Source organism: Pleuronectes platessa, chromosome 15 (assembly GCF_947347685.1).
Source record: "Pleuronectes platessa chromosome 15, fPlePla1.1, whole genome shotgun sequence".
Classification (NCBI taxonomy): domain Eukaryota; kingdom Metazoa; phylum Chordata; class Actinopteri; order Pleuronectiformes; family Pleuronectidae; genus Pleuronectes; species Pleuronectes platessa.
This window is the reverse complement of record NC_070640.1, coordinates 8,958,451-8,982,658: the sequence shown is the minus strand read 5'-3', so window position 1 is coordinate 8,982,658 and position 24,208 is coordinate 8,958,451. Positions and strand designations below refer to the sequence as shown.

At 41.9% G+C, this 24,208-nt stretch overlaps 2 protein-coding genes across 2 annotated transcripts in view; both read left to right on the top strand.

Moving 5' to 3' along the window:
* LOC128457094 (actin-binding LIM protein 3) overlaps window positions 1–998 on the top strand; it is a 39,470-nt gene extending 38,472 nt beyond the window's left edge. The window contains exon 23 of the mRNA XM_053441618.1: window positions 17–998. Within this exon, the coding sequence (XP_053297593.1) occupies window positions 17–130 (114 nt within the window). The 3' untranslated portion in view covers window positions 131–998. The remainder of the gene's footprint in view (window positions 1–16) is intronic.
* A 2,405-nt stretch (window positions 999–3,403) lies between these two features.
* afap1l1b (actin filament associated protein 1-like 1b) overlaps window positions 3,404–24,208 on the top strand; it is a 33,246-nt gene continuing 12,441 nt past the window's right edge. Inside the window, exons 1-9 of the mRNA XM_053441792.1 lie at window positions 3,404–4,089; window positions 10,581–10,709; window positions 11,965–12,045; window positions 12,709–12,785; window positions 12,881–12,998; window positions 13,100–13,183; window positions 13,280–13,491; window positions 13,754–13,933; window positions 14,052–14,144. Coding sequence (XP_053297767.1) covers window positions 4,068–4,089; window positions 10,581–10,709; window positions 11,965–12,045; window positions 12,709–12,785; window positions 12,881–12,998; window positions 13,100–13,183; window positions 13,280–13,491; window positions 13,754–13,933; window positions 14,052–14,144 — 996 coding nt within the window. The 5' untranslated portion in view covers window positions 3,404–4,067. The remainder of the gene's footprint in view (window positions 4,090–10,580; window positions 10,710–11,964; window positions 12,046–12,708; window positions 12,786–12,880; window positions 12,999–13,099; window positions 13,184–13,279; window positions 13,492–13,753; window positions 13,934–14,051; window positions 14,145–24,208) is intronic.

Genomic DNA, 24,208 nt, shown 5'->3' with positions numbered 1-24,208 from the left:
TCTTCCGTCCTCACAGCGTCACCTCTCACCAGAGGAGTTCCACAGGGTCTTTGGCATGTCCATGTCGGCCTTTGACCGCCTCGCTCAGTGGAAAAAGAAAGAACTTAAGAAACAGGTCAGACTCTTTTGAGAAAATGAAGTCATCTGGGACCGTCTGACTGAGTGCAGGTTTAGTGCACTGACTGTGGGTCTCAGTGGAACAGGCTGAAATGAAAAGGACTGAGTTTCCTCAAAGTGGCCAGAGCAGAACTTGGAGCAGAAGTATTAAGGTCAGCCAAGCGGCAAAATTAGATGAAGAAGTGTCAGGAGAGAACAAAGACGTCCAGAGACACCAGAGAATCTACAACGGGACTATGATGAGGAGGGGGAGTTGCCTGCTTTTCCTTGTTCTACCAGCAGATGTCAGTGGGTTAACATGATCTACAGGGAGGCATCTGATATCACCATGTTAACTATAGACTCAGGTTCAGCCTCACTGAGTCAAACTACCCAACAAGAAGGAGACGGTTTTGGGAATCGGCCGCCGTGAAGACAGAGGGCTTATTGTTTAAAAGGTTCAAACACAAACACTGTGGTTCATAAGCTGACACCACAGGTAAATGAGCCCAGTGTGAAGGTTACTGAGCGTGATGTATACCTGGTGTTTTTATAATCTGCTCATACTGAAAATCAAAGGTTTTCTTTTTGTATTACAGGCATGTGTTTGATTTTAATATTTAAAGCCATATCAGTGTTTAGAGTTAATTCCACTAACATGAGCAGACTGTACAGGGCACTGAATTGTGTTTCCAGGCATGATGTGATTGTAAGTTTCAATGAGAATGAGCCGAACCATGTCACTGCCATGAGCTCAAAGCTGTTATTTAAGTTCCCAAATCAGGTTTTAGTAAAATACACCCTTTAAAAGAGGATATTTGCCTTTAGATTTATTTAAAGAACTGAATGTTTGCCGGTTCATAATTGCAGCTGGTCTCATGGAACAGGTCCGAATTCTTTCTGCTGGGTTACGATTAAATCCTGTGTTGGGGGGTGGGGTCGGGGGGGGTCAAGTGAGTTTTCATGTTTTGGGGGTTAAATCCCAATCACAAAATGGGAATTTGTCTTCCTAAGGAGTCATTAGGCCATGTTTTTAGGTTAGTGTGCAGGGTTGTGTGTGTGTGTGTGTGCGTTAGTGTGTATGTGTGTGTGTGTTTGTATAGAGGAATTCTAGTGAGAAGCCCCTTAATAAAATCAATTGTCAAGAGTCGGAAGGAAATAGGAAAAGGAGAATGTGGAAAGGAAGGATGGCGACAAGGAGAAACAAGAGGGATAACAAAAAAGAGAGTGTGTGTGTGTGTGTGCGTGTGTTTGTGTGTGTTTATCATGTCTGACACTACCCAATGTACCAAGGAACTTAAAGTCTCAAGTCTACAAAAAATGTGGACTAGCAAGAATAATTTACAAAATTGTGTCTGTCACTACAACCTCTGAATAAATTATTCAAACATCACTATTGTATTATTCATTGTGCTTATTATTAAGGTTCCTGATGATAGTTGTGATGGTGAACAGGCATCTCTTGTATCCCACAGTTTGTATTTCTTTCCTGTTGATTATCTCATGCACCCTTATCAGGATCCTGACTGCTACGTTAGGATCCGCAGCCACTGTATCTGACTCTATGACTATATCCAATATATCCACTTTTTTAATTGTACTTATTGTTGGTATAAATATTGTATGTTTTACTCAAGTAAATGTACCACCTTGTTAAAAAAAACAACAACTCTGTTAAGTATTCACGGTAGAAAAATGGAATCCATCAATCCATCCTTCATTTTTAACAGATAGTTTATATTAATATTATTTATCAATGTCAAATAAGTTGAGTGAGAAACAACATATAATATTCCCAGTGTTGTGCATGAACGAACGCAAAAGAACGCGTTCATTGAACATGTTCTTGTTCGTAACCCCGACATGGATTCATCTCTGATCCATGCAGCTTCCTTCTACCAAGTTGTGTGGTTATTGGTCCAGTAGTTTATTACATAAACCTGTTGACTGACAAATCTGAGATGAAAACATAACCTCCTTAGCAGAGGTAATAAAACCTCCACCCATTTATCAAGGAAATGTCACCAACAGGAAATTAAAAGTAGAATATCTAAATAGTTGACGGGTAATTTTCTGTTGGTCGACTTATCTATTAATTTATTAAAAGCAAATTTTTGTCATGCACTGATTGCTGGTTGTACATCAAATTGCCCTTGAAGGATATTAAAGATTTTCTTTTATGGACAACTTTAGTTAATCACAAGCTGCACAAGCCAGCAGGGGGCAGCCTCAGGACATCACAGCAGACCGATTCTTGTAAGGCGTCCGAAGACAAGGTCTGAAGTACTGGGTTATTCTCTAACAATAAGTGTTTAAAGTCTGTTAAATCATCCAGTATCTAAAAGCCAAAAATATAAAAGTAACTTTTTTCTACTTTACTATATGTAGTAACTATATGTAGTGTACTTCAGAGAAAATATTTTCTCTGAAGTGTTTATCAAAAGCAGCATAAAATAACACGGACACACACACACGATAATTTGTCCATCGTCTTAGAGTGCTTAGTTCCTCGCGGCAATCACCAGGCGGTGTGGCCTAGTTGGTAAAGTGTCCATTCTCTAACAAGAGAGACCCGCGTTTGAATCCCACTCTCTCCCATCTTCAAGATGGCAATATATTGAACTCTTAAATTTCTCCTATTAATTGCTAAATATCTTACACTATGTAAAATTAAATTAATTAAATATAAAAACAGGAAAATTTAAATAAAAAAAAAAAAAAATTTATATAAAAAAAAAAAAAAAAAAAGGCGCAATGGGCTTCTGCGCTGGATCTGCGCAATGGGCTTCTGCGCACATCCTGCGCAGTGGGCTTCTGCGCAGGTTGTGCGCAATGGTCTTCTGCACAGAATGTGCGCAGTACGCTTCTGCGCAGGATCTGCGCAATGGGCTTCTGCGCAGAATGTGCGCAGTAGGCTTCTGCGCAGGATGTGCGCCCACAGTTGTTTTTTTTGTTTTGTTTTTTCCCCATTTTAATTTAATTAATTTATATTTGATCTAATTTTTTTATATTTAATTCTGCCCCTGTCACTGGTTATCTTGGCTCGCTGTCTGGCCGGTAACCAGCCGTCCGGACCGCTCCGTGAATAAGGAGGAGGAGATGTTTCTTTACTTGGAATTTGGCCACTTTATTTCTCGGATATACAGCAGGAGCAACACTCGAATCACCTCAAGGTGATTATACACACACTTTTAGCGTCTTTCCCACAATGCCCAGGTGAACTACGTCACACACTACAAACTTTCCTTAAAGGGGCAGGCCATACCTGCAACAGCTCTCATATACAGATGGCAAGAGAAAGCAGAGACGCAGACTCAGCAACTACATCCGAGGTCCGATGATGATATTATTATCTGAAGGATTTTTACACACTGTCTGATAAAGATTCCGACATGGATAAGGTTTTCTTTAACAAGTTAAGTCTTTCATTCTCACTTTCCACCTTAAAACTATGAAATGAACTGAACTATGAACTAATTCAGAATTTAAATGTTGAACTATGAACGTGAACTATTCATGTTTACTTGTATGAACTGAACTTTGAACTAGTTCATGAGGTATGAACTTGCACAACACTGAATATTCCCCAGTGTTTGTATTGGACAGGAAACAAAGTGGCATAAAACGGAAATATTCCCAACCAATTCAAGTTTATTGTGTATAACTGTTTAAATACAACAACACAAATAAACACGTCAGATCCTCGATCCTCAGATTGACTGGTATACTCGGAGGAAACCTGGACGAGCACTAGGACCCAGTGGTTCCTCCAAGGACGAAGAACCGGGCGGTAGCCGATTCCAACTCCAAACCGAAGCGGCCACTCGGACTCATTTCCCCGCAGAGAGTCTGACGGGGCCGGCGCTGCGTCCGTGGCGGTTCCTACTCACACGTTCCCAACTTTTTTAAATGAAACTACCGAGGGAGCGTTAGAGGAAACTCGCTGGTGGAGCCGCTGTCGAGCAACGGACATGGAGCCCAAACCTCAGAGCGGTGAGTAACAGTCTCAGCGTCTCATCATATGTGTTCGTCTGTGGAATAAGTTTGAGTAGAAGCAGCACTTCCGCTTCATGAGTAACAGGAGAAAAACACACAATACATCCATGAGTTCACTTCACACCTACAACTCCCCGTGAGACACGAGCGCGTGTGACGGTTAACAAAACAAAGAGACACAGAAGTTACTGTGTTTTATTTGAATTCTCCGTCAACTTAAAGCGTCATCACCGGGTTTATGTGACCCCACGTTTTGAAACAAGTCAGATTTGTTTGGAGGTAACGGGCGCGGTGACGTCACGCACCTACTACACGGGGACGGTGCGCCGTGATTGGCCGTGAGGTGGAGGAGTCCTCATTCAGGTGGTGATGCAACCGGATGCCAACGAGAGAAAGTGGTGTGTTGGAAGTGGAGGTGCAGGAGGAGAAGCTGCAGGAGGAGGAGGAGAAGCTGCTGCTACTGCTGCAGGAGGAGAGAAAGCTGTTGCAGCAGCAGCTGGTGAATGAAAGCTCTGTTTCATCTGTCGCCCTCAGGCAAACAGGAAGCTGCGTTATGTGACACCAGGTGACACCGAGCAGAGGCTTAAAACTGCCACTGTGCATCACAAGTGATCAGGTTGAGGTAAACAGTGGCAGGAGGTTACAGCAGGACATCACTTTGCCTGCAGGTATTTGTGCTAAGAAATATCAGACTGTAGAATAGCAGCTGCCTAAAAGGTCCTATCGTCCCCTTATGAAACCAGATGTTCATTTGTATTTGGATGCACACACTCATAAACATTAGTCCCTTAAACATGCCAGTTTTTTTTTTCCTATCAAGATCCATGAGCTACTCAGATTTTTCAGTGTTGAAAGTTGAGAAAATTAAATAAATACTGAATCCGCCCCCTGATCTGGATCCCAACCAGAATGTAATGTCTTCTCCCCGGGGTAATGCCGCACCCCTCCACAAAATATCATGGTAATCGGTTGAGTCGTTTCTGCTTAATTGTGCAACCTTAACAAACAGACAATTACAGAAGAAGTCTGAGGTTAGAAGAGTCCAAGGCCCAACAGTTTTCTTAAATTCAATCATATTGCATTACATTGCAAATATAGATAGATAGATATATCTACCTATATATTAATTCCTGGATCACTCGTATCTGGATCCGCTCAGAAATTTGTCCCATCCCTCCACCAAATTTCCTGGGAACTCGAAACTTGTGTAATCCTGCTGACAAACAAAACAACAAAAGGACTGAAGTAACAAGGTTCACATAAAATCAATGTCTTATCAAATCCTGAGTGTAACTACACTCTGACGGCAGCTATGAGATGATAATCATAATGTCATGATGTTGAAAATAATAATACTTGTAGGATTTTAAGTGCTTACTACTAAGCAGCTGCACAGTGGGTGGACTGTCATATCATCACAAAATCACAGATGTTAGTAATACCATTAAAAAGGGCTGTTTTATTCAAGTCTCCCAGGATGCATTGACAAAAGGAAACACAAGCAGCTCCTGGAGTTTAACTCAAGTGATTTATGGTCAATGACTGTGCAGCTGTGTTGTGTAGAAGAAAAGGAGTAACTGATAATAGACTTCTGTGAGAAAACACAGTTTTCACTCAGTCTTCAGTGAAATTTAAATGTATTATCTTATAGCTGCATGCATCTCATACAATTGATAATTCTACTGTTGGGTGAATTAATTAAGTGAATTCATACGTCTACACACAGACACATAAGTCCTCTGTGTTTGACAACTGGGACAGGCTTTGACCTCGAGCATGGTTCCCTCACATTTCCTCTTCCCTCTTCCTTCTCCTCTACCAGTGACTCCCCCCTTTTTCCTTTCTCTCACAGAGTCACACAGTTTTATTTATTATAAAATTTTGGGATTTGATATTAATAAATAGGCCTATTTTACACAAATAATCTTTTCCTAGAAGTCAGACTGAGTTGTTCTGCAGTGAAACTTTCTGTTGCAGAAATAACCGAAGCAGCAGGTCTGTGCATGCCACGCATGTTGCCCTACCGCATGTGGAAACAAAGCTGATGTGGTGATAACAGTTTTGTATAAAACAGGAAAAAGCAGTGCCTGATGTTTTGTCCATTTGTCCATTTGTTTCATCGTCACAACTATATCACTTTGGAATAGAATAGTTACGTTTTTGTGCAGGGCATGGGTCAGTGACAGAGGGGCTGTGCCGGAGGTTCTCAAACTGGGCAATGGGACCAATTCATCTGTTGGTCAGGGATTTTTTTGACAGATTTTTCGCACACAAGAATCAAAGCGCAGGTGAAAAAACTCTGAGGGCACAGGATAAATCTGAGCAGCGCGAGTGCAAAGAGAAGAACTGAAGCTGGGGAGCAGTAAATCTGTCCAAGCACCAAAATATCTGAGTACCAGCAGAGCCAATCAAAGTGCCATCAGGGGCTGATTGATTATGAGTGCATGGTTTAGATTGAAAGCATTACAAAATCTGAATGTGAAATCAATAGGTCCTGCTCTCAAATTGACAGACAGGGGAAAAAAACAACATAGGAAACATCGTAGAGAGCAGCTGAGCGCAGGTGTATTGTCCAATAACATCCCCTGATCGCTACTCAGGCTCCATGTGCAATAATCAGTGCAAGATGGCGCCGTTGGTATGCAGGATTTACTTCATTTCTGGATAGCGGGAGAAAGTGTAGACTGGATGTCTACCTCTGATTCCTGAATGATGGCGTGCTACCTACGATCACACACAGGCTTCTTTGGGTTCAGTGTTAAACAAGTCGAGGCAGCATAATGAGGGGATTTTTTTCAAGGAAATATGACAGCGTCTCTCGTTTAATGGATGCTTCTGTTTCCTCTGTCTCTTCACTGTTTACTATCAGAGGAAAGTGAGAAGATATAGAAAGAATGTGAAGAAGGGAACTTTTCCCCCTCAGCTGGTTCTTTTTAAAGCTCTTGCCAGCCTGCTTGGCATGGAAGGGACTTTTTAAATTGTCTGACTGATGGCGACCACTGACATCATCTACTGTTGTCCCCAAAAATATGAATCAGGGGATGGTGCATCTCTTGAAGCAGGCTTTTGTCTTAGAGGGAGCTGCTGGGGCTGCCAAGACTTGACCTCTGACCTTCTGTCTGAAGAGAATGGGTGTCTGGAGAGGGGATGGAGAGAAGCAGACGAGGGAAAAGGAGATAAAAGGAAAAGATCAGACAGGGAGAACGAGGCGGGAGAGAGCGAGATGAGTGGAGGGGAGAATGTGGGATCTGGAGGGACGTCAGCCTCTGGGAGTGTGGGGGAGGCAAGAGGAAGATGCCTTCTGGAGTCCAAAATACTGGTTTAAACACTTTGGAGATCTTGAAATCCTCTTAATTTGAAAAAAAGGCATGAAAAGCTTGTTTTTGTGTGAAAGGGAATCTTGTTCCTTTGATGGATGAACAGAATTCATGGAAACAACAAGCATATGACTTCAAGGCACCCACACAATCCTGGAAAAGATCATTACTGGGAGGGTTCTTCTGGATGGGTGAGGCAAGTCAAGGTTTGTGAGTTATGGGTGAGGTATATAATGGGTGGGAGTGAGAGCCTCAGATGAGCAAGAGTTGACCGTCTTTTTCAGTGTCACCCTGAGCTGCCCATGAGCATGTGGTGAGAGAAACAGCGGCGGCGATGGCAGCAGTTCTTTTGTTGTGAGCTGCAAGCAAACACGCTAAATCAGTACAAATGAGAGTCGCATGGCTCAGGTCCCATGACTGACCTTCTCCTGGAAGGCTGCCTGCGAAAACACAGAAAAATGTATGTAACAGTACAAACACACACACACACACACATACACACACACACACTTTCCGAAGTAGTCTTGTGAACGTACATCTGCAGTGTTGGATAAGTGAGCACAGTCATATTTTCGGTTTATGAAGGAATTTCTGTGTCCATCATTGGGGGGAAAAAAACATTCAATGAGAAAATTTGTGCCCTGTGCATGTGTGTGCGTGCGTGCGTGTGTGTGTGACGGGGGTTACAAAGATCCCTCTGTGGGTGAGACCGACCACAAGCCTCCAGAACAGCTGATTCTCAGCCTCTGAACCCTCATGGTCCCCCGAGAGAATGAGAGAGAGAGAGAGAGAGAGAGAGAGAGAGACGGCAAATACGTTGATGGCCTTGACTGTGTAAAGTTAAACCTCAAGAAACAGAAAATAGACCAAAGGCCCAGCTCTGCCATCTCATTACTGGCCTTGTTTACACTGATTGACTGAACTGAGTCTTTGTTGTTGGTTTCCATTGTGGGAAATGAGAAGTGAAGCAAACAGATCTTGTGATTTGAGCCTTTTTAAGAGATCGTGAATAAACTCAGCATATAGTGCGGGGTGGGGAAGTTTATAAGATGACAGAGGATGTTGGGACAAAGGGAGACACCGCAGGATGGTGAAAGGTGGAAAACAAGAGAGGTCAAAGACGGAGGAAGAGGGAGAGCAGAGGTGGATGTGGGAGAGAGTTATGATCTGGAAGAAGTGGAGAGAAGCTTCTGTCGACAGCCAGGACAGGAAACCACAGCTGCTGCTGGCCGAGAAGTGGTGCGCTATCAAACACACACACATACAGAATCACAGTCACACATCATGACCCAGCTGCTGGAGATATATCCTTTAACCCTGAATACCCACGGATGGACACGTTGCAGCTGTGGTGCACCACGCCCCTCGCAGGCCGTGCGTGTGTTGTTTCCTGTTTTGTTTTTCTGTCGGAGCCTCTGACATTGTGTTGTTTGCTCTGGTCTTGCAGGACCATTGTGGTCGTCTAATTTTGGCCTTGGTCGAGACAATGAAGTATTGTCGGGCAGGCAGGGCGGCGGAAGACGCTTAGAGTGAGGGCTTCTTTCTGTGTGAAAGAAAGCGGGACTGTGTTTGGTGCTTTTTAGTTTTGAAGTAGCCCTTGTAACCAGTTCTTTGTCAGAAATTGCATGTATAATACATTATAATATGTGCAAGTTTAATGTATTCATTCCATCATATTGTGGCAACGTTGGTACGATAAACCTTTTGTATTGTATTAACATCGAACTAGGTTTGATAATTTTTTTTTATCCTGAATACAACTAAGACTAAACTAAAATTAGAGACGATGCTTCTACCGCAGTTGCGCCATGGTAGTTGTTATTCACACAGATCCACAAGCATGTTTTTGTTACTCTATTGTTGGAGTCAGGTCCAGTGGTTTTTTAGTGGAGTCTTTTTTAACTCTTATTGTATTGTAGTATTTATGTTTTATTGTCATGTATTATTACATTTCATCCTGTTCTCTCTGTAAGACGTCGGTCTTTCTTAGAACAAAAACCAAATCTACCTTCAAATAAAGTTACCAGGACCCAAACAAATGTGTCAGGTGAAAAGTTTTTTCAATTTATTCAGAATTAATAAAAAAGGGAAATGCATTACTCATTGGAAAAGTTCAACTTTGTGATGATTTGTAGGTTCCAGCCCTGTCCTTGAACTTCCAATCAACCTCAGTTTTTTTGTCTGTTGAATTTGAATGCCTGAAATGATGAGCACAAAGCCTCTTTGAGTGGAAACAGCCACTCAAAGAGGCTTTGTAGGGCATCATGGGATGATAGAATTTTTCCACTGAAACTAAATTGAACTCAAACTGAAATGAAATTATTTTAGGGTCAATGAATATTTTCAATGGCCTCAATAAAACTGCACTTTACAGATGGTGATGGCCTATATACAGTATTTAAGGTAATTATTAAAGAAAAGCTTTTCTATAACTACTTGTCTGCTGGAGAGACTCTAATGTCCTCAAACTTCTCTTATGAATGAGCTGAACAACAAAATGAACCCACCCTGTGCTATAGGCAGTTTTGTTGCCATATCCTTAAATCTCTATTAGAACTACAGATTTCCTTCTTTACTTTGGCTCCACTTCCTTGAGAGAAGGAAGCATGCTCCCCCTCCTCACCCTCTTTTCTCTCTTTTCTCTGCTTCCCCCGTCCTGACTCTGTCATCTCTGAGCAGGCAGGATGTGCGAGGAGAGTGTGTCAGGGCATTTGGAACAATGTCATGGTCAACAAAACACACACACTTTGACACACGCAGACTCACAGGATGTCAGCGTCGGACATGGAAACAATTATTTCTCAAAGAAAGCTTGAAATGTCCAAACTACGAGGGTAAGATTTGATTTGCGGTGATGGAGGAACAAAAGGACAGAAAGCACGATACACTAACTCTGAGGCGGACACGTTGAGTAGACCAACATGTTGAACATCTCCTTCCTCTCAGCTGTTGCGACAGCCGGACGCCCAAACTGACTCAAGCTGCCAGTTTTGGTATCGCATGCACGTGTTCAATTGATGCCGTTTTGTATGCACTCTGTGTAATGGCATAGGCATTTTAAGCATGTAACGAGGCTTCACTATGGACGTTCCTAAGATGACCGGGTGTTTCATTGCTGTTCTGCAGGAGCAAATGATGTATTATCCATTTGTCTTCTTTTTTTTTACCCAGTTGTGGTGGAGCGACTCGTGACTGAGCTGGGTTCTCTGCTGAAGATGTTGGACCACGAGACCGTCAGTCCGGCCACTGCCGACAAGATGGCCTCCATACGCAACACCCTGGACTCACTGCAGCTTTCTGGTACAACATTAGGATTAATATTGTGACTTTAGTTTGAATTTGTGTTTCTACAGTTACCGTTAGTTCTCCACAGCCTCCTCATGAAACCACACCAAAATACACTATGTCATAAATATCAGTCTCCCAAACATGCCTGAGCTTTTCTCTTCAAGATCCATGAATTATTCCAAACCGCATCCTCCCACCAAGTTTTGTTGGAATCCGTCAAGTAGTTTTTGTGAAATCCTGAAATCAAACAAACAAATGCAGAAATAACAGAACCTCCTTTAATGTAATTTCATCAGATCCAAAACATTAAATTACTTTATTTTCACTTTACTTGATATGAGAGGTCGGGGAAGACGTGTAGCGTTTTATTTTTATTTACCTGACTGACTCTTGATCTCCTAACATCAGTATTTAACATAAAATAACGTAATTAGGAATAACTCATCCTATCAATCCTGGGAAATACAAACTACTAACTGACTTTCAATCATCTGGGGGAAGTTAACTGAGCATCTTTACAGTTTTTCAGCTGCAAACCGCGTTTTACTCTTGCAGCAGTGTAGTTAAAGCTTTTTTAACTTGAGTCACTGAAACACTGATTATTTCCTTTTTTTACTTGCTTCATGTCTTTTTGTAGTGGAGCAACCTTCCATTACTTAGCTGACCAGGCTGCAGCTGCACAACACTGCATCACACACCACACAGTAATTACAGTTAGGGACATACAACAAAAGTACATGCAGTCTCCATGACATCAAATCTTCCTGAGGTCTTTACAGCAGGTCCTGGTTTATCCGAGTGAACACAGGATGTCACAGAGGATAAAGGGATTTATGTAAGAGGATAATGAAATGTAAAGTTTTAAGAGGATAATGAGAGGAGGTCAAGGAAAGGGGAAAAGCAAAACATCCTGAAGGCTCACAACAAATGTCAAAATGGACTTCAGGCTGCTCAGCCCATTTTACACAATGCAATAGTATAATCCACGTTAATACAGATAAAAACCTCAGCGGCTGATTTCTCTCAACACTTCCAGAAAGGCCGGGAGTTTTAGAAAACATTCTAGCGCATGTTACGACCTCCTATGACCTGTTTCATCTGGTGCACAGATTTACAATCGGCACTCCCTTACTGTCTGTATTTGGTTTCCTTACGATCTGTTGGCTTAAAAATGCAGATACGTCACTACTGACAATTAATGAGAAATCACTTTCTTCTTGTTTGGTAATCCTATCCGTAACTAACCTTCAATTTATCCCTTCCACAGTCAATGGATCAGATGTCTACATGAACAGCTGTCTCTATGGCAATGGCACAAGCTTTGTTGAGTCTCTGTTTGATGGTTTTGGTGAGTCGACCCTCAAAGTGCCAGTTCAGTGTCATGTAACTATATGTGGAGATGATTAGTATTAGTGTACAGTATTTAAAATCCTCATAACCAAGATCTAGATATTGACACATTAAACACTTGTTAAGAGATGGATATATAAGATATGTTTAACTGATAACCATGCTATAGGCGTGGATCTAGGTAATGTCGGCACCATCCAGTCTAGTTTTTAATCTGTCCATTTTTAATCTTTCAAGGGATTAAAATAGAATAGAAATTAAATAGATTTTCTGTGACGTGCACTTATCTCCTCCACTGACATTGTGAAAGAATGAGGCCTATGGTGAAATAAAAAGGCTCTACATCAAGGTACAATACATATTTTTGTAGGTTGGAAATACCTGCAAAAGGTATTTCCCTACAAATGGACCTGCTCATTCTGTCAAGCCTAGGAAAAGTAAACCAGCCTCATTTTCAACCACATTTAGGCTACTTTGGTCGTTCGATTTGTTCGATAATTAGGGCCCGTGCACCGAATGGTGAAAGGCCATATTGAAATTGTAAGGATTATTCAGCTTTTGTTTTTCAGATGTGAATCCTAAAATGTGTCAAAGCTCCTCATGGTAAACAAAAAGACTCAAGAACACGTCTGATAACACGAATCCTTTGTCGTTCCACCAGACTGTGATTTGCACATGCTCAGTGTGTCTCCAGTGGAGCAGAAAGAGGAAGTGGAACAGGCTCATCCTGATAAATCTGTGAGTCACTGACAGCATCTACCTGACTGTCCACCTGCCTTTATTTACCTCCTCACTAAAAAATGATGGTTTAACCTTCATCCCTGGTTCCTCAGACACCCACCGACACGCCCCCTCCTGTGCCCATCACCCCACTTCCTGATGACTACTATGAGGAGGCTGTTCCCCTGGATCCTGGGTCCACCCCTCAGTACTTCACCACCAATATGAACCGTCAGTGCTGTGCAAACACACTCATATTCACATAGTCCCAAAAAAACAATGGAATTATTAGAAGTTCCTCTTTTCTCAAATCTTCCTCTTTTCTCCTGCAGCTTCCTCAGTGGAGGATGCTTATTATGAAGATGCGGACGATAACTACCCCATCACCAGGATCAACGGTCCTCCCAAAAACTCCTGTGAGTCCACCCTGATGGTGATGCACACGTGGAATACACAAAACTGTCTGTGGATGTTTTGTGAATGTATCACGCATGTTATTTTTTGTTGTTCAGACAATGACTCAGACGCTCTGAGCAGTTCCTATGAGTCTTACGAAGAAGAGGACGAGGAGGCAAAGGGGCGGGACCGGCCTCAGAGATGGGCGGCCGAGGAGAGCCCAGACGTACCAATTAGAGACTGCCGCATCTGCGCCTTCCTGTTACGGAAGAAGCGCTTCGGCCAATGGACTAAACAGCTTGTCGTCGTGCGAGACAATAAACTACAGGTAAATAGATTTGTTTTCAAACATAATGAAAGCTATTGTTGGAGTCTGTACTGTTGGATATCTGCTTTAACATTAAGTGCAATTATTAGAAATGCTCCGTCGAGTTTATCAGGGCGCATCTTTCATTTAGTTTCAGGTAAACAGATGTCTCAGATAGGTTTCCAATGTAAAAACAATATTGCTCACTAGTACCCCTACATACTTTATATAGACATTGTTCTTTGTCTTTCTATACCTCTCTTTCACCTCCTCTCGTTTACAGTGTTACAAGAGCATCAAAGAGAGCACTCCCCACACAGAGCTCCCGCTGAATCTGTGCAACGTCATCTACGTCCCGAAGGAGGGCAAGAAAAAGAGACACGAGCTGCGCTTCTCGTTGCCTGGAGGCGAGGCTCTGGTCCTGGCTGTGCAGAGTAAGGAGCAGGCCCAGCGGTGGCTCAAGGTACCTGCGCTCACTGTACCTGAGGGTGATGGTGCTGAGAGGAGACGGGAGATTGTGGCTGAGAGGTGAAGGCTGGATTGTATATGGAAGTGAAGGTTTTTTCCTTTTCTGGGTCCAGGTGGTGCAAGAAGTTGGCAGCCAATGTAGCAACACCGAAGGACCAGATGTTTCCACTTCTCCCATTATACAGAGGAAGCTGGAGCTTGACAAGGTGTGTGAGTGTTAGTCTACACCTTTTTTGCCCGTGTATGTCATAGGATTTGACCCTTAAACAATCTGTCACCTTAAGTTAACTGTAATGTCTGCGTCTTCATTTCTCAAAGTGTATTTCTAAATCCATGTAAATTTAGACACTGCTGACATCATTTTTCTTTTCATCCCACGCATGACAAAACTGTTCCATTGGCTTCTAGTTTACGAGCAGTGAATGTGGTGACATTATTAGGGCCCGAGCACCGAATGGTGAGAGGCCCTATTGAATCTGTAAGGATTTTTATTATTATTAGGGCCCGAGCACCGAATGGTGAGAGGCCCTATTGAATCTGTAAGGATTTTTATTATTAGGGCCCGAGCACCGAAATCGGTGGGAGGCCCTATTGAAATTGAAATGATTATTATTATTATTATTATTATTATTTTTCTTAGCTTAAATGAATTGGCTTTTTGAGGGCTTTAATGTGCTCAAAAAGTTGTAGGAGTTTGCAGTAAATTCGAAGGCGGCGAAAATTTACGTATTCTGGAGTATTTTGAAAAGGGCGTGGCAAAATGGCTCAAGAGCGCCACCTACGGAAAAGCCCCTCATTTAGCATTCACCGATCTTCAAAAAAAACAAAGACTATTGTGTATCATGACTAGATGCACAAAAAAGTCCATCAGTGCATTATGAATAACGCAACAGGAAGCCCGCCAGTTTGACTTTAGTGGCCATTTTGGTCATATTCCATATTTTTTCTTTGATGTACTTGTCGTACAGCTTTCATCAGATCAACTTCAAATTTAGACGATCGTCATCACAACAAATTGGAGATCTAAAGTTATTGAAGGATTACGTTTTAGCAAAACCGTCTGACCGTGGTGTGGCGTTAAAGTTTGATGAAACGCCATCAAAACACAAGCTTCCATATTTCAGACATAGTTTGTCCAATTGAGTCCAAACTAGACACATACGACAAGAGTCGCGACCAGAAGACATCACTGCAGAAATTGTGACTTACAATCACAGCGCCCCCTGGTGGCAACAGGAAATGTCTTGTTTTTAAGACGTGTTATGTTTTTATGTACTACTCGGAGAGCTTTCATCAGATCAACTTAAAAATTAGATGAGACTCTACAAAACAAGATGAAGATCTAAAGTTATCAAAATTTAAACTTTTCATCAATCCGTGTGACCGTGGTGAGGCTTAAAATCTTGATGTGCAAAATGAAAAGACCTGTTTTCATTTCAACCATGTATGTGTTTCATGGTCTTATACTGACCTCTAGTGGCTTTATATTGCCGGCACAACCTACTTGTACCGCAATATTAAGTCACTAGAGGGCAGTGTAGGATCATGGTTTGACCAAGGCACAAATTGTGTCACCTAAGGCAGGGGTAGGCAACCTTTACTATTTCCTCCACTCTTCCCCCAATTTAAAGCTGTCTGTTGCCGCACAACATATTTGATAACACAGGTTATAAAGTTATATATATATATATATATATATATATATATATAGTCATGCAATATATATAAAAACTATAGTTTGTTGCATTTATTAAATAATAGAACGACAATAAAGACAACTGTTGACATTTAACTGCTATTTTTACCTGTTACAAAATAGGAAAACACCAAACTCTGACCATGGCGTGGAGTCAAAGTCTGATCACACGCCATCAAAACACGAGTGTCTGTATCTTGGAAATATTTGGTCCAATCAACTCCAAACTAGACATGTAAGACAAGGGTCGCGACCTGATGACATCTACAAAGACATCATGACTTAAAATCCTAGCGCCACTGGCTACAGGAAGTGAAGCGTTTATTGTTGCTGCAGAGCTTAAAACGCACGCAAGGCAGAGACATGCGCTTGGTCATCGATCGTTCTCTCTCCCCCGACCGCAACAGACTTGAAATTGCCTGTGCTCGACCACTCTTCCCCCAATTTAAAGCTGTCTGGTGCCACACAACATATTTGATAACACAGGTTATAAAGTTATATATATATATATAAAAACTATAGTTTGTTGCATTTATTAAATAATAGAACGACAATAAAGACAACTGTTGACATTTAACTGCTATTTTTACCTGTTACAAAATAGGAAAACACTAAACTCTTTTCCATGGCGTGGAGTCAAAGTCTGATCACACGCCATCAAAACACGAGCGTCTGTATCTTGGACATATTTGGTCCAATCAACTCCAAACTAGACATGTAAGACAAGAGTCGCGACCTGATGACATCTACAAAGACACCATGACTTAAAATCCTAGCGCCACCTGCTGGCTACAGGAAGTGAAGCGTTTATTCTTGCTGCAGAGCTTAAAACGCAAGCAAGGCAGAGACGTGCGCTTGGTCATCGATCGCTCTCTCTTCCCCGACCGCAACAGACTTGAAATTGCCTGTGCTCGGACCCGTTAGTGCTACAACGTAGCCCTAGTTATTATTATTATTATTTTTTTTTTCCGATTAAACTTATTGGCTTTTTGAGGGCTTTAATGTGCTCAAAAAGTTGTAGGAGTTTGCAGTAAATTCGAAGGCGCCTTAAATTTACGTATTCTGGAGTATTTTGAAAAGGGCGTGGCAAAATGGCTCAAGAGCGCCACCTACGGAAAAGCCCCTCATTTAGCATTCACCGATCCTCAAAAAAAACAAAGACTATTGTGTATCATGACTAGATGCACAAAAAAGTCCATCAGTGCATTATGAATAACGCAACAGGAAGCCCGCCAGTTTGACTTTAGTGGCCATTTTGGTCATATTCCATATTTTTTCTTTGATGTACTTGTCGTACAGCTTTCATCAGATCAACTTCAAATTTAGACGATCGTCATCACAACAAATTGGAGATCTAAAGTTATTGAAGGATTACGTTTTAGCAAAACCGTCTGACCGTGGTGTGGCGTTAAAGTTTGATGAAACGCCATCAAAACACAAGCTTCCATATTTCAGACATAGTTTGTCCAATTGAGTCCAAACTAGACACATACGACAAGAGTCGCGACCAGAAGACATCACTGCAGAAATTGTGACTTACAATCACAGCGCCCCCTGGTGGCAACAGGAAATGTCTTGTTTTTAAGACGTGTTATGTTTTTATGTACTACTCGGAGAGCTTTCATCAGATCAACTTAAAAATTAGATGAGACTCTACAAAACAAGATGAAGATCTAAAGTTATCAATATTTAAACTTTTCATCATACCGTGTGACCGTGGTGAGGTCTCAAAGTTCGACTAAACGCCAATATAAGCGAGCTTCTGTAACTTAGACATATTTTGTCCAATCGACTCCAAACTACACATATAAGACAAGAGTCGCGACCGGAAGACATCTACCTAGAAATCATGACTTAAAAGGAAAGCGCCCCCTGGTGGCATCAGGAAATGTCTTGTTTTTGTACATCGTGTGCTTTGATTTATTTGTCGGAGAGCTTTCATCACATCAATTTAAAATTTAGACGGGTGGCATCACAACAAGATGGAGATCTAAAGTTATCAAAGAAACAACTTTTCGACACACCGTCTGACTGTGGCGGGGCGTCAAATCAGCTCGCCATGACACACGAAAACGCTTTAAAGGGGACATATTCGCTTTAAAGGGGACATATTATTTCCATTTCACCACAGTTGATATGGTTCCTTGGGTTCTTAATGAAATGTCTGTAAAATATTTTGGTAAAAATACCCCAAGGATAATTTAAAACAGCACCTTTATACTCTGTCTAAAACAGACCTCCTCAGATCAACCTGTTTTGAAGGCCCCGCCCCCCTCTCACCCCGCCCCCATCTTACCCCACCCCCTTTCACCCCTCTCATCCCTCTCATCCCTCCCCCTTCTCACCCCTCCCCCCTCTCATGGAGGTGTAGGACATGTGCTTGAATGTGTTCTCACTACAGAATGCATTCAACATCTATAGAGCAGATTATGGGCCTCGTGAAAATTTACGTATTCTGGGGTATTTGGAAATGGGTGTGGCAAAATGGCTCAACAGCGCCACCAATGGTGCTTTCCCTCATTTACGGAGAAACACCTCATTTAGCATTCACTGATCCCCACGAAATTGAAGACAGTTGTGTATCATCACCAGATGCACAAAAAACGCGCTCGGAGCAATATGAAAAACGCAACAGGAAGCACGCCATTTTCGATTTCGTGGCCATTTTGGTCATATTCCATAATCTTTTACTTTGATATACTTCTCGTACAGCTTTCATCACATCAACTGAAAATTTAGACGAGTGTCATCACAACAAGATGGAGATCTAAAGTTATCAAAGAAACAACTTTTCGTCACACTGTCTGACTGTGGCGGGGCGTCACATCAGCTCGCCATGACACACGAAAGCGCTTTAACTTCCGTGTTCATGGGTCCATCTCCCTCAAACTACATGTGTGTATCATCAGCCCCCCTCCCTTGAAGATATTCAGATGGTTTTAAAGAATGGGCGTGGCAAAATGGCTCAACAGCGCCACCAACAGAGCTTCCCCTCATTTATGGAGAAACACCTCATTTAGAATTCACTGATCCTCACGAAATTGAAGACAGTTGTGTATCATCACCAGATGCATAAAAAACGCGCTCGGAGCAATTTGAAAAACGCAACAGGAACCCCGCCATTTTCGATTTGGACCATATTCCATGTTTTTTATTTTCAAGTACTTCTTGGAGAGCTTTCATCAGATCAACTGAAAATTTAGACGAGTGTCATCACAACAAGATGGAGATCTAAAGTTATTGAAAGATCAATTTTTCGCCACACCGTGTGACCGTGGCGAGGCGTCAAAATGTGACTAAACGCCATCAAAACACAAGCTTCTGTATCTTGGACATATTTGGTCCAATCGAGTTCAAACTACACATGTAAGACAAGAAGCGCGACCTGATGACATCAACAAAGACACCATGACTTAAAATCATAGCGCCACCTGCTGGCTACAGGAAGTGAAGCGTTTATCTTGCAGCAGTGCGCAAATGCATGCAACGCTGAGACGAGCGCTTGGTCATCGAACGTTCTCTCTTCCCCGACCGCAACAGACTTGAAATTGCCTGTGCTCGGGCCCGTTAGTGCTACAACGTAGCCCTAGTTAGGGCCCGAGCACCGAAATCGGTGAGAGGACCTATTGAAATTGAAAAGATTATTATTATTATTATTTTTCTTCGCTCAGTGAATTGGCTTTTTGAGGGCTTTAACGTGCTCAAAAAGTTTCTAAAGTGTACAGTAAATTAGAAATGTGCGCAAGTTTACGTATTCTGAAGTATTTGGGAACGGGTGTGTCAAAACCGCTCAATAGCGCCACCTACGGAAAAGCCCCTCATTTAGCATTCACCGATCATCAAAAAAAACAAAGACTATTGTGTATCATGACTAGATGCACAAAAAAGTCCATCAGTGCATTATGAATAACGCAACAGGAAGCCCGCCAGTTTGACTTTAGTGGCCATTTTGGTCATATTCGATATTTTTTCTTTTAAGTACTCCTCCTACAGCTTTCATCAAATCAACTTACAATTTAGACGATCGTCATCACAACAAAATGGAGATCTAAAGTTATTGAAGGATTAAGTTTTAGCAAAACCGTCTGACCGTGGTGTGGCCTCAAAGTTTGATTAAACGCCATCAAAACACAGGCTCCTGTATCTTGGACATATTTTGTCCAATCGAGTCCAAACTATACACATAAGACAAGAGTCGCGACCTGAAGACATCGGTACAGAAATCGTGACTTAAAATCACAGCGTCCCCTGGTGGCAACAGCAAATGTCTTGTTTTTCTATGTCTTACAGTTTGACTCACTTCTCGTAGGGCCTTCATCAAATCAACGTAAAAATTTGATGCATGTGTACAAAACAAGATGAAGATCTAAAGTTATCAAAATTTAAACTTTTCATCAATCTGTGTGACCGTGGTGAGGCTTATAAATTTGATAAACAAAATGAAAACACCATGTCTGTAGTTAATGGTCCAACACTGCTCTCTAGTGACTTAATATTGAATTACACCTGTAGTGCCAATATTAAGGCACCAGAGGTCAGTGTAACACCATGGTTTGATCAAGACACAAAATGTAACTATTGAAAAAGCCATTTCGTCCCCTCTTCCCCCAATTTAAATCTGTCTGGAGCCGCACAACATATTTGATAACACAGGTTATAAAGTTATATATATACATATATATATATATAGTTATACAATATATATAAAAACTATAGTTTGTTGCATTTATTAAATAACAGAACGACAATAAAGACAACTGTTGACATTTAACTGGTATTTTTACCTGCTAAAAAATAGGAAAACACCATACTCTGACCATGGCGTGGAGTCAAAGTCTGATCACATGCCATCAAAACACGAGCGTCTGTATCTTGGACATATTTGGACCAATCAACTCCAAACTAGACATGTAAGACAAGAGTCGCGATCTGATGACATCTACAAGGACACCATGACTTAAAATCCTAGCGCCAGCTGCTGGCTACAGGAATTGAAGCGTTTATTCTTGCTGCAGAGCTTAAAACGCACGCAAGGCAGAGACGTGCGCTTGGTCATCGATCGCTCTCTCTTCCCCGACCGCAACAGACTTGAAATTGCCTGTGCTCGGGCCCGTTAGTGCTACAACGTAGCCCTAGTTATTATTATTATTATTATTATTATTATTATTATTTCCCTTTGGGGGGCTTTTTCAGGGTCTAGACATGCTCAAAAAGTTATGAAACTTTGCAGGAAATTCAAGGTCTGCGGATATTTTAGTATTCTGGAGTAATTGGAATTGGGCGTGGCAAAATGGCTCTACAGCGCCCCCTGGAACCAGCCCCTAGGTTTCCACATAACGGATTTTCATCAAAATCTGGATATAGGTGTATCGTGACCAGTCATGAAAAAAAGTCTCATGGAGCATTATGAAAAACGCAACAGGAAGTCCGCCATTTTGCTTTTAGTGGCCATTTTGGCAATATCCCACATTTTTACTTTTACGTACTTGTCCCAGGGCTTTCATCAGATCAACTTCAAATTCAGATGAGTGTCATCACAACAAGATGGAGATAAAAAATGATTGAGGGATTTTTTTTTTATCACACCGTGTGACCGTGGCATGGCGTTAAAAATTGGTTACACGCCATCAAAACACGGGCATCTGTATCTCGGACATACATGTTCCAATCAAGTCCAAACTAGACATGTAAGACAATAGTCCCCGCCTGATGACATCTATGCATAAATGATGACTTAAAACCGCAGCGCCCCCTGGTGGCAACAGGAAATGTCTTGTTTTTTGCTTGTCTTACACTTGGATGAATTTCTCCTCATCCACTGACCTCAACCATGTCAAACTGTATCAAATGGGTCCCAAGACATTGACAATGAAGACATAAGATTACCGTGACTTTTCGTCAAACGCCATATGAATGGCGTGGCATTAAAGTTCATCAACTCGCCGTGAAACACGAAATTGCTGTAACTTCAGTGTTCATGATTCTATCTCTCTCAAACTACATGTGTGTAACAACAGCCCCCCCTGAAGATATTCATATGGTTTTAAGAAATGGGCGTGGCAAAAAAACTGACCAGCGCCCCCTATAGGGCAACCCCGGCACTACGATGGCCGACATTTATACAAATCTATCGGGACATGTGTCGTTTCATAACAAACAAAAAAATATCTTGGATAGGTATGCTTGACCAAACAGGGAGGCCGCCATTTTGGATTAAGTGGCCATTTTTTTTCCATATTCCACATTTTTACTTGATGCACTTGTCCCAGGGCTTTCATCAGATTAACTTCAAATTAAGATCAGTGCCATCACAACAAGATGGAGATAAAAAGTGATTAAGAGATTGACCTTTTGTCACACCGTGTGACCGTGGCGTGGCGTCTTGAGTTTGATTAAACGCCATCAAAACACGAGGTTCTGTATCTCGGACATACATTGTCCAATCGAGTCCAAACTAGACATGTAAGACAAGGGTGCCATCCTGATGACATCTACACAGAAATTATGACTTGAAATTACAGCGCCCCCTGGTGGCTACAGGAAGTGACATGTTTTATACTTTGATGAACTGCTCCTGGCTGATTTACAATATACAGCTCAAATCAGCTCAGTCAAGTCATTAGATCATGGTCAGAATTGTGACGTTTCCTCAAACCGTGTAAACATTGATGTGCGGCGAAGGATTTTCCTTCGCCAAAGGACACGATGTTATCATAACTCCACTGTGCATTGTCCTATCACTACAAAACTTCTGTCACATGGTCAGAGTCCAAGCCTGAACAGCTCTATGTGTCAATATTTCCTCAGTGTCATAGCGCCACCTACTGATTCGCCAGGAAACAGGAAGTACTTTGTTAATCCACTCTGCATTATCCAACCGGCTCCAAACTACTGACCTATGATCACAATCCTGAATAGAACAGCTCCATATATGAATATTAGTTCAGGATCATAGCGCCACCTATTGATCAGTGTGAAAATTAAGTTGCGGAAACATTGTCCAATTGACACAAAATTTCTCACGCTACATCAGAGCGCCTACTTGAACAGATATATATGTCTGTGCGTAATAATAGTGATGGCGCCACCTACTGGCAAACCTACTGCCGCAGAGCGCAAAACGCATTTAACGTGGAGAAGTGCATGCTCGATCGATGATGTGCGCTTGGTCATCGATCGCTCTCTCCACCGACCGCAACAGGCTTCAACGTGCGGGTGCTCGGGCCCGCAAGTGCTACAACGTAGCCCTAGTTATTATTATTATTTCCCTTTGGGGGGCTTTTTCAGGGTCTAGACATGCTCAAAAAGTTATGAAACTTTGCAGGAAATTCAAGGTCTGCGGATATTTTAGTATTCTGGAGTAATTGGAATTGGGCGTGGCAAAATGGCTCTACAGCGCCCCCTGGAACCAGCCCCTAGGTTTCCACATAACGGATTTTCATCAAAATCTGGATATAGGTGTATCGTGACCAGTCATGAAAAAAAGTCTCATGGAGCATTATGAAAAACGCAACAGGAAGTCCGCCATTTTGCTTTTAGTGGCCATTTTGGCAATATCCCACATTTTTACTTTTACGTACTTGTCCCAGGGCTTTCATCAGATCAACTTCAAATTCAGATGAGTGTCATCACAACAAGATGGAGATAAAAAATGATTGAGGGATTTTTTTTTTATCACACCGTGTGACCGTGGCATGGCGTTAAAAATTGGTTACACGCCATCAAAACACGGGCATCTGTATCTCGGACATACATGTTCCAATCAAGTCCAAACTAGACATGTAAGACAATAGTCCCCGCCTGATGACATCTATGCATAAATGATGACTTAAAACCGCAGCGCCCCCTGGTGGCAACAGGAAATGTCTTGTTTTTTGCTTGTCTTACACTTGGATGAATTTCTCCTCATCCACTGACCTCAACCATGTCAAACTGTATCAAATGGGTCCCAAGACATTGACAATGAAGACATAAGATTACCGTGACTTTTCGTCAAACGCCATATGAATGGCGTGGCATTAAAGTTCATCAACTCGCCGTGAAACACGAAATTGCTGTAACTTCAGTGTTCATGATTCTATCTCTCTCAAACTACATGTGTGTAACAACAGCCCCCCCCTGAAGATATTCATATGGTTTTAAGAAATGGGCGTGGCAAAAAAACTGACCAGCGCCCCCTATAGGGCAACCCTGGCACTACGATGGCCGACATTTATACAAATCTATCGGGACATGTGTCGTTTCATAACAAACAAAAAAATATCTTGGATAGGTATGCTTGACCAAACAGGGAGGCCGCCATTTTGGATTAAGTGGCCATTTTTTTTCCATATTCCACATTTTTACTTGATGCACTTGTCCCAGGGCTTTCATCAGATTAACTTCAAATTAAGATCAGTGCCATCACAACAAGATGGAGATAAAAAGTGATTAAGAGATTGACCTTTCGTCACACCGTGTGACCGTGGCGTGGCGTCTTGAGTTTGATTAAACGCCATCAAAACACGAGGTTCTGTATCTCGGACATACATTGTCCAATCAAGTCCAAACTAGACATGTAAGACAAGGGTGCCA